General features: G+C 40.6%; 1 protein-coding gene across 9 annotated transcripts in view; it reads right to left on the minus strand.

The window, feature by feature from the left end:
- The window catches only part of ANKRD44 (ankyrin repeat domain 44), a 327,884-nt gene that overhangs the window by 134,129 nt on the left and 179,864 nt on the right, over nucleotides 1–13,891 (minus strand). For all 9 annotated transcript variants that reach the window (XM_023218043.2, XM_023218022.2, XM_023218030.2 and 6 more), the window contains 3 exons: nucleotides 11,470–11,540; nucleotides 1,036–1,236; nucleotides 579–666 (listed from right to left, as the gene is read on the minus strand). In XM_023218043.2, the coding sequence (XP_023073811.1) occupies nucleotides 579–666; nucleotides 1,036–1,236; nucleotides 11,470–11,540 (360 nt within the window). The remainder of the gene's footprint in view (nucleotides 1–578; nucleotides 667–1,035; nucleotides 1,237–11,469; nucleotides 11,541–13,891) is intronic.

Consider the following 13,891-nt stretch of genomic DNA (forward strand, 5'->3'; position numbering starts at 1 on the left):
TTGCCAACAAAAGTGAAAAGGAAAAACCTAGAAATGTGACCTCTCCCAAGCAGGCAGAAATGAGGGCTGCAGGCTTCAGTTTGGTTGTCAGTGGACTATCAGGATAATCCTCAGTACTTCTGGTGCCCTCCACCTATAAAATAGCCAGAGGTTTGTCTTTTCTTCCTTTCTTCCTGTTTCTTTCAAAAATATTTATAAATTAAAAAAGACGAATGGAATTTGTGTCCTTGCTTTCCTAGCCAGTGCTCTCTCTTTTTAAAACACCTTATTTTACTGCCATGACAAGTTAAAATAAGCACAATCTGTGCAGCTTTCCAATCCAGACTGAAGCACATTCAAAGAGGCCCAAGCCATGATTCATTCCTCCTCTTCTTTGTAGGATAAATAAATATCTGACAAAGCAACTGCCCGACTGGAGCCCACTATGCATGCCAGTAAAATGTACCAAATCTTCATTCAACTGCAACCCAAACTTGAAAAGAAGTCAGACTGGAGAAAACCTACATGGTCAACAAGAGATCCGTGGCTTATTGAGTTAAGGCTATCTGTACTTTGCTTTCCATGCATGGAATCCTTACCCATGTATGCTGCCCAGTGCAGAGCACGCCGGTCCTTCTTGTCAAATGCATTGATATTTGCCCCTTTGGCCAAGAGTAAATTGACCATCTGAAAGATAACCAACAATGAAATCAAGCATACGTTCGGTAATGGTGAGGCCTCCTCACTGCCTGCAGGTGATCTGAGCCAAATTAACATGAAATCTAAAGGCAGGTCAGAGATCTGGAGTTCTGACAAAGTAGAAATATGATGTCAGAGCAGGAACTGTGTCATGTGTGTCAGAGGAAAAGATTGAAGTGACAGCCTACTTTTTCAATTCATTGTGGCTCTAAAGTTGAGAATGATATAGATGCTGAAGGTTTGGTGTACAAATGTTTTCATCACATTCTTTAATATCTCAGCAAGGAGATCAGTTTCCACTTGTGGCTGAAAGTGCCTGGAGGGAGCGTTCCAATTCTGAATGATAAAAATACCCACCTCCACGTGGCCGTTCAAAGCTGCATGGTGCAAGGCTGTGCGCCCCCCTCGGTCGGAGACATTGACACTGCTCAGCAGGGGAATGATCACTTCTGCACATTTGACAGCCTTGTTGGCTGCTGCCACATGAAGAGGGGTCTGCCAGTTCTTGTCCCTTGCATTGACATCAGCTGAGTGCTTAATCAAAACCTGTACTGCTTCCTACAACAAAAGCAGAGTTTGCAGTGGTCACTGATAGACGTTCAATCAATACTTAGTGCTGTAAGATGCTTCACCAAACCCTGGAACTATGGAGAGAAAGGTCACCTGACCTTACAGGCTGGCTCCAGACAAGCCAGGTAATATCTGATAAAGATCAAAAGAGTGGCACAGATGAAGACAGAATCACTTTACCTTTCTTTGTCAAGCCAAGAGCCCTAGCACAACTCTAAAATCAAATAAACCTTTTAAGTATATGATGATGCCCTTACAATGTAGAAGGCACTCTTAGGCCAAATGAGAACATTGCATGTGAGTGTACATGCCAGGGTAAAATATCCATAGACAAAAAGGCCTCAGACCTTCTTGGGTCAGTTTATAAATCTTTGGTTCTCTCTGCCAACATCTTAACCCTCAGCCTCGTGTGATCAACGATCAAGTGGTCAAGACAGAAAGTAACGTCTCTGTTACCATCTCAACTTAAGGCTATGAGTTGTTTCTATCTTTTCCCAATCTTTTCCATGTTAGAATGTGTCACTTCTTTTGCCATTGTTGAGTTCCTTCACCTACATTGGACCTCCCATGTTTTTTCTTCTATTGGCCCAGTCAGCTCCCTAGCCTGTTGGTCTATGACTTTCAACTCTGGTATGAAATGGAGTCATCCATGCAGCTCTTAAAAACACAGAAGCCAAGCATGGGCAACATAACAAAACCCTGTCTCAAAAAAAAAAAAAAAAAAAAAAAAACCCGACAAACATATATACAGGTGCAAAAATAAGTGCATTACTTTTAATGGCAAAAACCGCAATTACTTTTGCACCAACCAGGAGTGGTGTTGTGGACCTCTAAGTCCTAGCTACTCAGGAGGCTGAGGTGGGAGGATCTCTTGAGCTCAGCAGTTCACAGTGAGTTGTGATCACAACACTGCACTCCGGCCTGGGCAACAGAGCAAGACCCTGGCTCAAAAAAAAAAAAAAAAAAAAATACAGTAGTTTAAAATGATTATGGAATTAAATTCACAGACGTATGGAATATTAGAAATGGAGAAGGCCCTGGGGTTCATCTGGGCTGACCCCTTCATTTCATAGGCAGCTTTATTTTATAGGTAAGATGACGGAAGTCCAGGGCAATGACCTGTCAGCCTGGCTGACTTATGGGCTCATGCATTTTCTAACAGGCCATTTTCTACTAGGCTTACTTGGTGAGTAGTCTCAGTCAAGCATCCTGACATAAATAGATTCAACAGTTAATTCTATTTAGTTATTTACATTTTTAAATCCTAAAGTTTTAGTCTGCTACACTGGCTTAATACATATAATAGAAATTTAATATAATATTTTGGCAAAAACAAAGCTTTGATTAAAAACAGATAATTACCTTTTTAAAAACTGCATTTCTCTTTTAAAAGTTTTAAGCTTGGAAGCTCTTTAACTTGGTTTTACAAGGGAGTAATTTGATGGCTATTTAGGGAATTAATTTTTTTAAATTAAAGAAGTCTGCCTTCTCCTGTATCACATATTGGCTAAAAATTAATACCCAGGAGCTTGCTCTGGCAGAAATATACATGGTAAAAAAGAAACTAATGTGGGGAGGAGGGAGGCTGAACACTTTCTGAATCAAGAAAATATTCTTTTTTTCTGTTAAAGGTTTTTTTTTTTCAACTTTTAAGTTCCGGGGTACATGTGCAGAATATGCAGGTTATATAGGTAAACATGTGCCATGGTGGGTTGCTGCACAGATCAACCCATTACCTAGGTATTAATCCGTTAGCTATTCTTCCTGGTGCTCTCCCTCCCTTCTCCCCACTGACAGGCCCCAGTGTGTGTCATTCCTTCTCATGTGTCCCTCTGTTCTCATCGTTCAGCTCCCACTTGTAAGTGAGGATGTGCGGTGTTTGGTTTTCTGTTCCTGTGTTAGTTTGCTGAGGATAATGGCTTCCAGCTCCATTTGTGTCCCTGGAAAGGATATGATATTGTTTCTTTTTATGGCTGCATAGTATTCCATGGTGTATATGTACCACACTTTCTTTATCCAGTCAATCACTGATGGACATGTGAGTTGATTCTACGTCTTTGCTATTGTGAATAGTGCTGCAATGAACATAAACGTGCATGTATCTTTATAATAGAATGATTTATGATTGGATTGCTGGGTCAAATGCTATTTTCTGCTTCTAGATCTTTAAGAAGTCACCACACTGTCTTCCATAATGGTTGAACTAATTTATTCCTACCAACAGTGCAAAAACTTTCCTTTTCTCTGCAACCTCACCAGCATCTCTTGTTTCTTGACTTTCTAATAATTTCCATTCTGACTGGTGTGAGATGGTATCTCACTGTGGTTTCGATTTGCATTTCTCTACTGATCAGTGATGTCGAGCTTTTTTTCATGTTTGTTGGTTACATGAATGTCTTCTTTTGAGAAGTGCCTGTTCACGTACTTTGCCCACTTTTTAATGGGGTTGTTTATTTCTTGGTAAATTTGTTAAAGTTCCTTGTAGACTCTGGATATTAGACCTTTGTCAGATAGACAGACTGCAAAAATTTTCTCCCATTCTGTAGGTTGCCTGTTCACTCTGATGACAGTTTCTTTTGCTGTTCAGAAGCTCTTTAGTTTAATTAGATCTCATTTGTCAATTTTTGCTTTTGTTGCAATTGCTTTTAGTGTCTTCATCATGAAATCTTTGCCCATGCCTTTGTCCTGAATGGTACTGCCTAGATTTTATTCTAGAGTTTTTATAGTTTTGAGTTTTACATTTAAGTCTTTACTGCATCAAGAAAAGCTTCTTTAACAATGCTTTTCAAATTATCTGTGGTAAAGAACCAGTTTTTTAAAAAGTTATTTCAAATCTATCACTTTTGAGCCAATACTTTTATAAAATACAATTAAAAAATCAGAATAATAAAATGAAATAAAAACAAGACAAAAACTATAAATGTAATTATTTTATTATTAAAGTTAATGGGCATGAAATTATCAAATTGCTCTAAAAGTTTCTGACCACCTACTCTTTTCACAACAGATAAGACAAAAGCTCACAGGCCAGCCCCAGTGTGTAGGCACACTGTGAATCATCACGCTCCTTCAAAGCCTTTGTTTGTTTGTTTGTTTTGAGACAGAGTCTCGCTTTTTCGCCCAGGCTGGAGTGCAGTGGTGCCAACCTGGCTCACTGAAATCTCTGCCTCCCAGGTTCAAGCGATTCTCCTGCCTCAGCCTCCTGAGTAACTGGGTTATAGGCAAGTGCCACCACGTCCAGCTAATTTTTTTGTATTTTTAGTAGAGATAAGGTTTCACCATGTTGGCCAGGCTGGTCTTGAACTCCTGACCTCAAGTGATCCACCTGCCTCAGCCTCCCAAAGTGCTGGGGTTACAGGCATGAGCCACCACGCCTGGCCCTTTCTTTCTTTCTTAATGAACAAACACCTGTGAAGATTCTGGTATTTCCCCCAAAATGGAGGCATCAGCCCAGTTAACATTCTGTTTTAGGACTGTAGGCCTTGTTGGATGACATCCTGTAGCAGGCCATCCTATACAAGATGCAGAAATAATAGAAAGGAGGGGCTGTCATGGGATGTCATATGGGAGGTAACTGGCCATGACATTTGCAGTCAGTCAATTTCTACTTTTTATGACTCTTTTTATTTAACAAAAGGCCACTTCAACCTTAAAATAAGAAGTAGAAACATACACTGTGGCACATGGAAAAGATGAGAATAGGAGGCATGTGTCTTAGAAACTATCATCCTTAATATTTGTTTCTTTACTCTCAAATGTGCATTGCATTTCAGTGGTCATAAATTACTCATGGAAAAGTAACTGTGTATGACTACATATTGTCCCTGCAGCCATAAGCAATGTCAAGTTTTATAAATTACAAGTTGCTTTAGATAAGGGTCTAAATGTTATACAACTGTCTGTACTCTCCACAAAGCCTGGCAAGTGCTTTGCACATAGTGTATATTCAATAACTTTGCGTAGAATAAATATATTGCTGTAATCATCAGCAAAGTCTGTAAGTAATAATCTGTAAGTGTTAACAGTACATTTTACTGTGGGCTGATGTCCCTAAGGCTGCACTTAAGTCCTGAAGGCTTTTGCTATATTACTATAATCATTTGAGGCTTTTATCTTATGTCAATTGTAGCAATTTCATATTCTGTAAGAATTGTATAAATTGATGTCCCACCAATTTGCTTAATTAATGGGATTGTTCCTCTACACGTACCAAAATACCAAGCACCAAAAAGACTCACCCATTATTTGAACTATTACTACAGCACAATTATTCTAAGAACGAGGAGTGCAAAAGCAGTTCGCTGGAGACTTTGGGATATGAAAGAATTCCAAATGAACTATTTAAGTTAACTAAATAGTTCGTTAAACTATTAAGTTTAATGCTGACTTTAACCATTAGGAAAGGCAGACACTAAAGTATGACCAGTGTTTAATCTCAGGTCTCAAAGTGTGACTTGCAGACGACATGCATCAGAATCTTCTTTTGAAAAGGCACATTTCTGGGCTTAACCATAGGTTTCATTCAGAATCACTAGGGGTGAGGTTTTAGAACAGACAGTTTCAACAAACACCCCAGATAATTTAAATGCACTAAAGCTGGGTACCACTCGTCTACATTCTAATAGATTATAAAATGCTTACTTTCTTCCTATTCCAGGTATGACCTATGTTCCATACATGAACAAATTTTTATAATCATGAAGATAATTTAAAGAAAGCAATAACATTCTACTCTTCCATATAATGTTTCCAATTCTCCTGTCTACTAGCATTAAGCCCACAATAATGATCATGTTTTTTAGAGGAAAGGGTAGAACGTAAGTTTTTAAAATTTCGACTATAAAATAAAATGCTTATCCTGCTCAGCTCTGGGAAAGATCTGTATACCAGTTGGGTCTTCTGTCTGCACAGAAGCCAAAAATAGATGTGCTTTATTGGCTAGAACAGGCTCCGTAAGGGTGCTAATGGGAACTGAAGAAAGCAGCACAGAATGGTGGTGAAGTAGGCAGCTTCTCTAGTCACACTTTCCTCCACTTTCTGGCTGTGACATCGACTTCGTTGGCTCCCTACTAACTTTCTGAGATTACATTTCCTAAATTAGTAAATAGCATCCATCTTGAAGGGTGGATCAGAGGTTAAAAGGGAATATACAGAAAGTCCTTAGCATACTGCCTAGCAGACAGTAAGTACTTAATAAATGCTCATAACTACAACACGTACATGGACACAATGTCCTCACTCCTACACTCTAAAGACAAGATACAACCATTGTTAACCTTTCTAACCAAAAGACAGTCTCTAGAATAGAGAAGTGAAAAGTTCAGCAGTTCTCCTCTGATGCTCCTCTCAACTGGTTATAGCAGAAAGGGCACCTGGGACGGGCCAGCCACATCTGCACATAGGCCACAACAGCCTGCATGCCTGGTTATCTCCCCAAATACTGTACACTAAAACTAAAAGCCACACTTTGTACACCCTTTAGGCCCCCTGTAGCACACTTAACAATGCCTTCCACCAAGTGCGCTTCCATAAATGTGTGTTAGACTTTCCGGGTTTGTGTACATTTCATTCCTTTTCCCTGCAGTTGCTCTTTTCCAAGAAAGAAAAGCAAGAATAAGCTGAACACAGGAAATAATATGAAATAGGCTTCACAAGAACACTTCAGAATATTCCCACTGGCAGCCCCAAATCTTGCTTATCTTTGTTAGCTGGCACTGTAAAAGATGTTTCTCTAATATTTTAGTAAAGGCCTCTCTTCATTTCTTCACAGCCTAGGGAGTACATAGAAAAAAAAAAAAAAGGAGAATGAGTTCAGAGAAGCCCTTAGGGAGCCAATAAGAAGACAGTGCTGTTGGGCTCTAAGCTGTTTCCAACCTGGGAATCCCCGATGTGCCAGACGTGGGGAGCAGGTCGGGGGTAGGAAAGGGTCGTGGGATTGGATCTAGAAGGGAACACACAAGACAGCCTGGTCAGCATTAAATAAGTCTTCAAGATTTATCTCTAGAGCTCAGTTATATTTTGGGAGATTTTCAAGGGGTGTGATTATGTCTTGATCTACTTTCTTGTCTATGGAAGACATAGTGTCAGGCTTGGATTCATGTTTAATCAGTATTATGATCTGGCACCTTATTGCTATAACATATCAGGAAATGAACTTAGCAATGCACCTTATTTTTCCAGACACAGAAATCTGAACATAAATCTTGCCTGAATGAAAAGAAGGCTCCAAAATTTTGACTTACACTGATATCTGTGTTATATGCAATTGTGAAACTAGCCTTGATTTTGCAGGTTTCAGTGGCTTAGTTGGCTTTTAGTGTACACATCCCCATAAACATGCTTCAACTCTGTTTGCCCTGCATGCATAAACGATTATTACCATCAGCATTCTGATATGGTGTATACCAGTTCTATCTTACCAGTTGTACACAGAAAATTATTATAGCTTAAATTGAAAATCCAGTCTTCATGAATAACTCAAAAAAACAATTCTTTTCTAACTAGGCAAGATGCTAGAAATACAATGGCAAGCAATAGGCATGGCACAAATTTCAAGGAGCTTACTGTCTAGAAGATCTTTTTAATTCAAATAGAACAACAATTTATATGGTAGTTTTGTATTGTCCTAAGTTAGCCGAGTTGAACTTCATTTCCCAGAATTCCTTTCCCTGTAGTACTCCCTTTAGGGTTGGCCACAAGAGATATCTGATGAGTTTTGGAAGGCATAGTGAAACTGCAGCCTGACTGGTATGTTGTTGGGCACCAAGTAGTGTTGCAGCTTGCACACGATGTCACTAACCGGCTGGATCACCACGTTGGCAAGGGGCAGTGCCTGGCTTGATGCTTCTTCAGATCCTGCCACATCTCCTTCAGTTTCTCCAATTCTTGGGCCAGGTGCATGCGCAACTCCTTCTGCAAGTCACCCATGTCCATGATGTTGGAGGCAGTGTTAGACAGACTTCAGTTCCAGTTTGTCCTTGTTCTCCCCCATTTTACATCCAGTTTTTCCACTGTGGAGTCTGCTGACCTACAGTGACTTCAGGGCCTCACAGAATTCAAGGTGACAGCCTTACATAGACCACAGCAGCCCTACACACTTGTGTCTTGTGTAAGATCTAATTCCTATAATTAATATCTTACTCTATCTCTCATGGTGGTTCTGCTTCCCTGGTTGAACCCTGAACCCTGAGAGATCAGTTACCTATATTTTACAAGCAAATAGGCTTTGAGGACAGACAGTATAGAGTTTATAAACTTTTCAATGAAGAAATGGTTTTAAACACATGGCCATGTAGTATCAGTGCTTACCAATCTAAGGAATAGACATGCACCAGCTCTCAGCTGAAACCATATATCCATCTTGATAAGTGCTAACAGTTAAACTCCAAAATACCAGTCCAAACCTTCTCTTTTCTTCCCCTCAAATCTACTTTATTTTCCCCAACTATTAGTTGGGAGAGGCATAAAATAATGGCAATAGAACTAAATTCCAAAGAAGAAGGAAATCTGAATTTAGGACTTCCACAGGACAGCAATGTGCTTGGAGTTAAGGTGTCTTCTTACAGAGACTCCAATTTTCTTTCCTTTTTTTGAGATAGAGTAAATAGAGTTTCACTCTTTTTGCCCAGGCTGGAGTGCAATGGTGCGAACTCGGCTCACCACAACCTCTGCCTCCCGAGGTTCAAGTGATTCTCCTGCCTCAGCCTCCCGAGTAGCTGGGATTACAGGCATGCACCACCACTCCCAGCTAATTTTGTATTTTTAGCAAAGGCTGGGTTTCTCCATGTTGGCCAGGCTGGTCTTGAACTCCTGACCTCATGATCCACCCACCTTGTCCTCCCAAATAGCTGGGATTACAGGCATGAGCCACTGCGCCCAGCCTAGACTCCAATTTTCATAAGAAACTGTCCAACTTGCTGTGACAAGATACTAATCTGAAGACATCATGAGCTCATATATTACCTAATTATTTACAATTCAGGATTTGTTTGCATTTAATTCCTACCTGGCAAGAGATTCTTTTTTTCCTCCCTGCAAACCTACAGAGGTAGTTGGTTACGTGGAGAAGCAACAAATGCCTTTCTCAGATAGGAAGGTCAGTCCATCATTAGGCTAACAGGATTCAAACACACTAAAGATACTTACAGAACGCAGACTGGTTGTTGATGGAAAATGGATGTTTTGAGGATTAAAGTCTTTGAAGCTAGTTGAGCTAACAAAGGTAGAGATCACTTGGGAAAGGTCACAGAGCAATGAAATCATCTTTTTTGTGTCTTTCTTTCCACTAGATTACATACTTCCCAAGAGCAGAGACCATGGGTCTTAGTTTTCTTTGTAGCTCCATCAGCTACAAAGAAAAGATGCCTGGCATATAGGAGGTGCATATTGAATTATTTTCCCAACTAAAAAGACCTGGTTCTTGTTAAAGAGGAAACAAATCCATACATATTTTTAAAGAGACACTTAAATTTACTAAATTTACTAAAGACCAAGTGGTCTTAAAAGGCCAGGAAATACTCCTCTATGAAGGGGCTGGTCTCATGAAGCTGGTCATACCCACTCAGTCAGCTCACTACACTCATTTTCCCAGACAAAACAGAAATAAAATGTGGGACCATGAGAAGATTCTGAATTCTCCAGGGTCTGAGCCAGGTAATTTAGGATTTTTTACCTCTCTCATTCCATGCAGGATATTTGGAAAGAGAACACAGTCAACCCCTTTTAAAAACTACTAATATCACAAAGCACAGCAAGAAAAACGATGACTACTAAGCTATCACCTACCAAGTATATTTTGAAATTTCCAGATAGTTGCCAAAGAGGAAAAGCTAACACCAATAATGGCCAAAGACACCTGCATCTTCTGTATATTCATTCTTGGCAAGACCTTTTGCTCCTAGGTGTACCTGGAGAACATCACCTTCTCCAGCAGCAGAGGAGAAGCTGCATTTGGTAAACTCAGCTATGGAGGTCAGTCATCCAGCACCAAGTACATAGAAGGTTAGAACCTCTTGTATCCCTGGATGGTGGGCATCTCCTCTGACCAGGCTTCAAGGCTGACATTCACCAGGGTTCCCTGCCACCCCCACCTTCACATTGGTCTTCTCATCCTTTATACTTCCCCTGAGCTACCTGATGCATTTACCACGGTTTGGTGATCATTTTCCCTGTTCCTGAGTGCTAGACTTGTATAAATAACAATAGATAATCTATTAGTCAACTTCACCCAAATTTCCAGCATTCAACAACAAATTATTTCTTGAATGCCTAGAATGTACAAGGCTTGGGATACATCCAGGAACAAAGCACAGATCCCTGCCCTCATGGAGCTCCCACTCCAAGGACATGTTTGCTGAACTCAGCGTTCTCAAACAGAACCCACCAGCTTCCCGGCCCCTACTCCCCTGCTCTGTGCCTCTTCTGTTAACAGCATCACCATTTACCTACCAGCTTCTTTCCCACCTCACCCCTACTAGGTACTAAATCCTGCCAGGTTGATCTCTAATGAGCTCTCAAATCATGGACTCAGCTTTATGCCCTCATTCCAGCTGCTTCAGACTGCTTTTGGTCTTATTGGCCCTCCTCCTTGAGACCCCTCCCCCTCAGCCCATTCACACGCTGCCACCACAAAGGTTCTCTGAAACACAGATCTGAGCATATCACTCCCCTGCTATAATCATTCTCCATTGCTCAGAGGATTCCAAGCCCTCTGCCATCTGGCCCAACCTCCATTATCAGACTTATCTTCTACTACAGCCTGAGTTCCAGTTATACCTCACTGAGGCCCTCATTCACTCACTTCCTTGCCTCGGCCCTCCCTCCTTTTCCTGGCCTGCTAAGTCCTTACTCATTTAAGGACCAGCTCAATTGACATCTCTTTTTGGAAGATTTCCTCTATTCAAGCAGGCAGTTAGTTGCTTTCTCCTGCAAGTCAATGACGATATTGTACTGATCTGCTTTCTGCTTTGCCTCCTCCCCAGGCTGAGAATTCACTGAAATTCAGGATCATGCTGTCCATGTTGAACTACTCCAGACACTCCCCAGCCCCACTCAGCACTATGTCTGGCATGCAGGAGATGCTCAAACAAACAGCTGTTCATTTTGGGTAACCCTCTTACATTAGAGGTAAAAGCCTTTTGCTTACCAGTAAGGATTCTTAAATCACTAGCAAGAATTTTTCTAGGCACAGTAGGTATTAGATTAAATTTGGTAATCACTCACTTCGCTTCTGGAAGCAACAGCCCGGTGCAGTGGAGTCAGCCACATGTTGTCCTTGGCATTTACACGAGCTCCTAGAACCAAATAGCACAAGTTAGAGGCATAATGGAGTCAAGGGAAGCCCTGCTGATGTTAAGTCAAATGCTGTATCTTGCTCACATTTGCCTGACATAACCACCACCTCGTCTTTTCTTTATATTAGTCATGTTCTGACAAGATTTGATCGAGGCTGAGGGGACCAGCAGAAATCTGCTTTATCTAAAAATCTGGGACTAGCCAGATATGTTGGTAAAAAAGAAGCCAGTTTCCATGAGGCTTTTGGATAGATATGATATCAGACCTATAAATTGCTCACTACTTTCTCAAACTATGGGGTAGGCAGACAGGCTCAAGCATGAGTCAAAACCAGCTCACACTCAGAATTATGAGTGCCCATGCTCAGCTCTATGAAGCCATGCCATCTTCATGGAACAGAAGCTCCCTGCAAATGAATTCACAGGAAGCAGAGTTCACCCGCCTTCCATGACACCCTTGCCATTCTCCATGAGCACCAGCCCACCAAGTCTATGTCTGAACAGCAAAGACATCTGATATAAGCTTCCTTTTAGGGGGTTCAAGGTTTTGACTAGTCTTCTGGTCAGACTTGGGATGTTTTATAAAAGGGCTACAAAAGGGGAAGAGGAGAAAATATGTACGATATCTTTAAAGAAGCAATAAGTCAATTCTAGCCTTAGGATGATGAGGAAGGAAGCTCCTGAGGACAGAGAATGGAGAAACAAATCAAAGAAACTAGAAAGTAAGGCAGAGAAAAGGAAACACAGAGGTGGCCCCTCAGGACAAGGGCTGGGAAAGTGAGTCAAGGGGAAGCAGAAGCTGACTAATCTCCAAGAGGCTAAGGCCAGCTGATAGCTGGAAAATAGAAACTTTTTTAAAAGGCAGCGGACTTTCATGCATAAACGTGAGTTAGAAGTTTAGTTTAAGGCACTGGCTAAAAGTAAATAAAAATCAAAGAACTTACACTATTCTTTTCTTTAACTGAAGAAGAACAAATGCCATCAACAGCATTAATCGTAGAAAACAAGAACATAATCCCTAAAAGACAGCTAGAATGCCTCCCCTCCAACCTCCATTTTGATGTCACTGGTTTCAGATGGGGTCAGGGTTATCACACTACACTGGAGTTATCAAGGTTATCACACTACGCTGTCAAGGTTGAGAGCCACTGATGAATTGTTGCTTAATTTATCCAGGTTAAAATTATTTAAATCCTAATTCCACTAACACCAGCTTGCCTGAAGGAGTTCAAACTCCTTACGTCAGTAAGGCCCACAGTAAAATCAGTTTGGGTGTGCAAAAATCAATAGGCATCTCTGGCCTCAGTAACAGGAAGCTATGGGCTAAATGCTCTGGCATGAAATGAATGCGGTTTTGGAAGGGCAGTGGGATTCATGGTCAGGAGATGTAGATTAAGTTCTGATTTCAGCACCTGCTGGCCCAATGACCAAGAGTCACTAATCTGCACAATGAGGCTAACAACAACAGTATTAATACTTCGCTACCCATTTCACCAGGTGCTACGGAGAATTAAGTGAATAGGAAAGTGCTTCATAAATTGCAAGGCACTAGAAAAACATCAGCTGTTCTTATTTCCAAGTCACCTCTAATGTCTCATTCACCTCTAAATCTCTGATTCAGATTTTCAAAGGAAGTAAAAGGCATGATCCTTGCCCTACAAAGGAAGAAGTCAAATAGGAAATTTAAGAACACAACCATTACCTAAAGACTGTACAAATATATGTCTTTTTAAGACATGTATTTTTAAGAGCAAGAGAACTCAAGTGCTAGAGGATGCTAGGGAGAAGAAAATCCAGATGTGATTAAGAACAGCAAAATTGGTTAATTTTAAAACAAAATTACTACTACCAAAACCAAAGTTTAGATTTCTTCTTCTAAATATTAGTTCCACCACAGTGTCAGGTGATGGTCACAAAGTCTACCTTTCTGGTTTAGAAGCACAGCATTTAACCCTTCAGATCTTCCAACACTCTGGATTCCAACCTTTTAAAATTACCTGCCTTTTCGTCGGGACTTTTCTTGCATCATAAATAAATATATTTATGACCACATTGTGTGGTAGATTTGACCACACTGTGTTTCTGTCCAGTAAGCTGAGTGCACATTTCTTATTTTGGGGCTGTTTCTTTGGCACCCATGTCACAAACATCACTCAGACCTTATGCAGTCCTAGAGAGCTGGAATTATTTTTATTATAGTCTTTGGCAGAGTAAATTTTGTGCTTTAAATTTTTTGTAAATTCAAAAAATGAATGCAAGAAGAAACCCAAATGTCAAGACACATATGGAAAGGTACTTCTCAAAATTCGTTAAGGAGAAGCAAATGAAAGCAACATTAGCATACCATTTCA

The sequence above is a fragment of the Piliocolobus tephrosceles genome, chromosome 11, assembly GCF_002776525.5.
Source record: "Piliocolobus tephrosceles isolate RC106 chromosome 11, ASM277652v3, whole genome shotgun sequence".
Taxonomy (NCBI): domain Eukaryota; kingdom Metazoa; phylum Chordata; class Mammalia; order Primates; family Cercopithecidae; genus Piliocolobus; species Piliocolobus tephrosceles.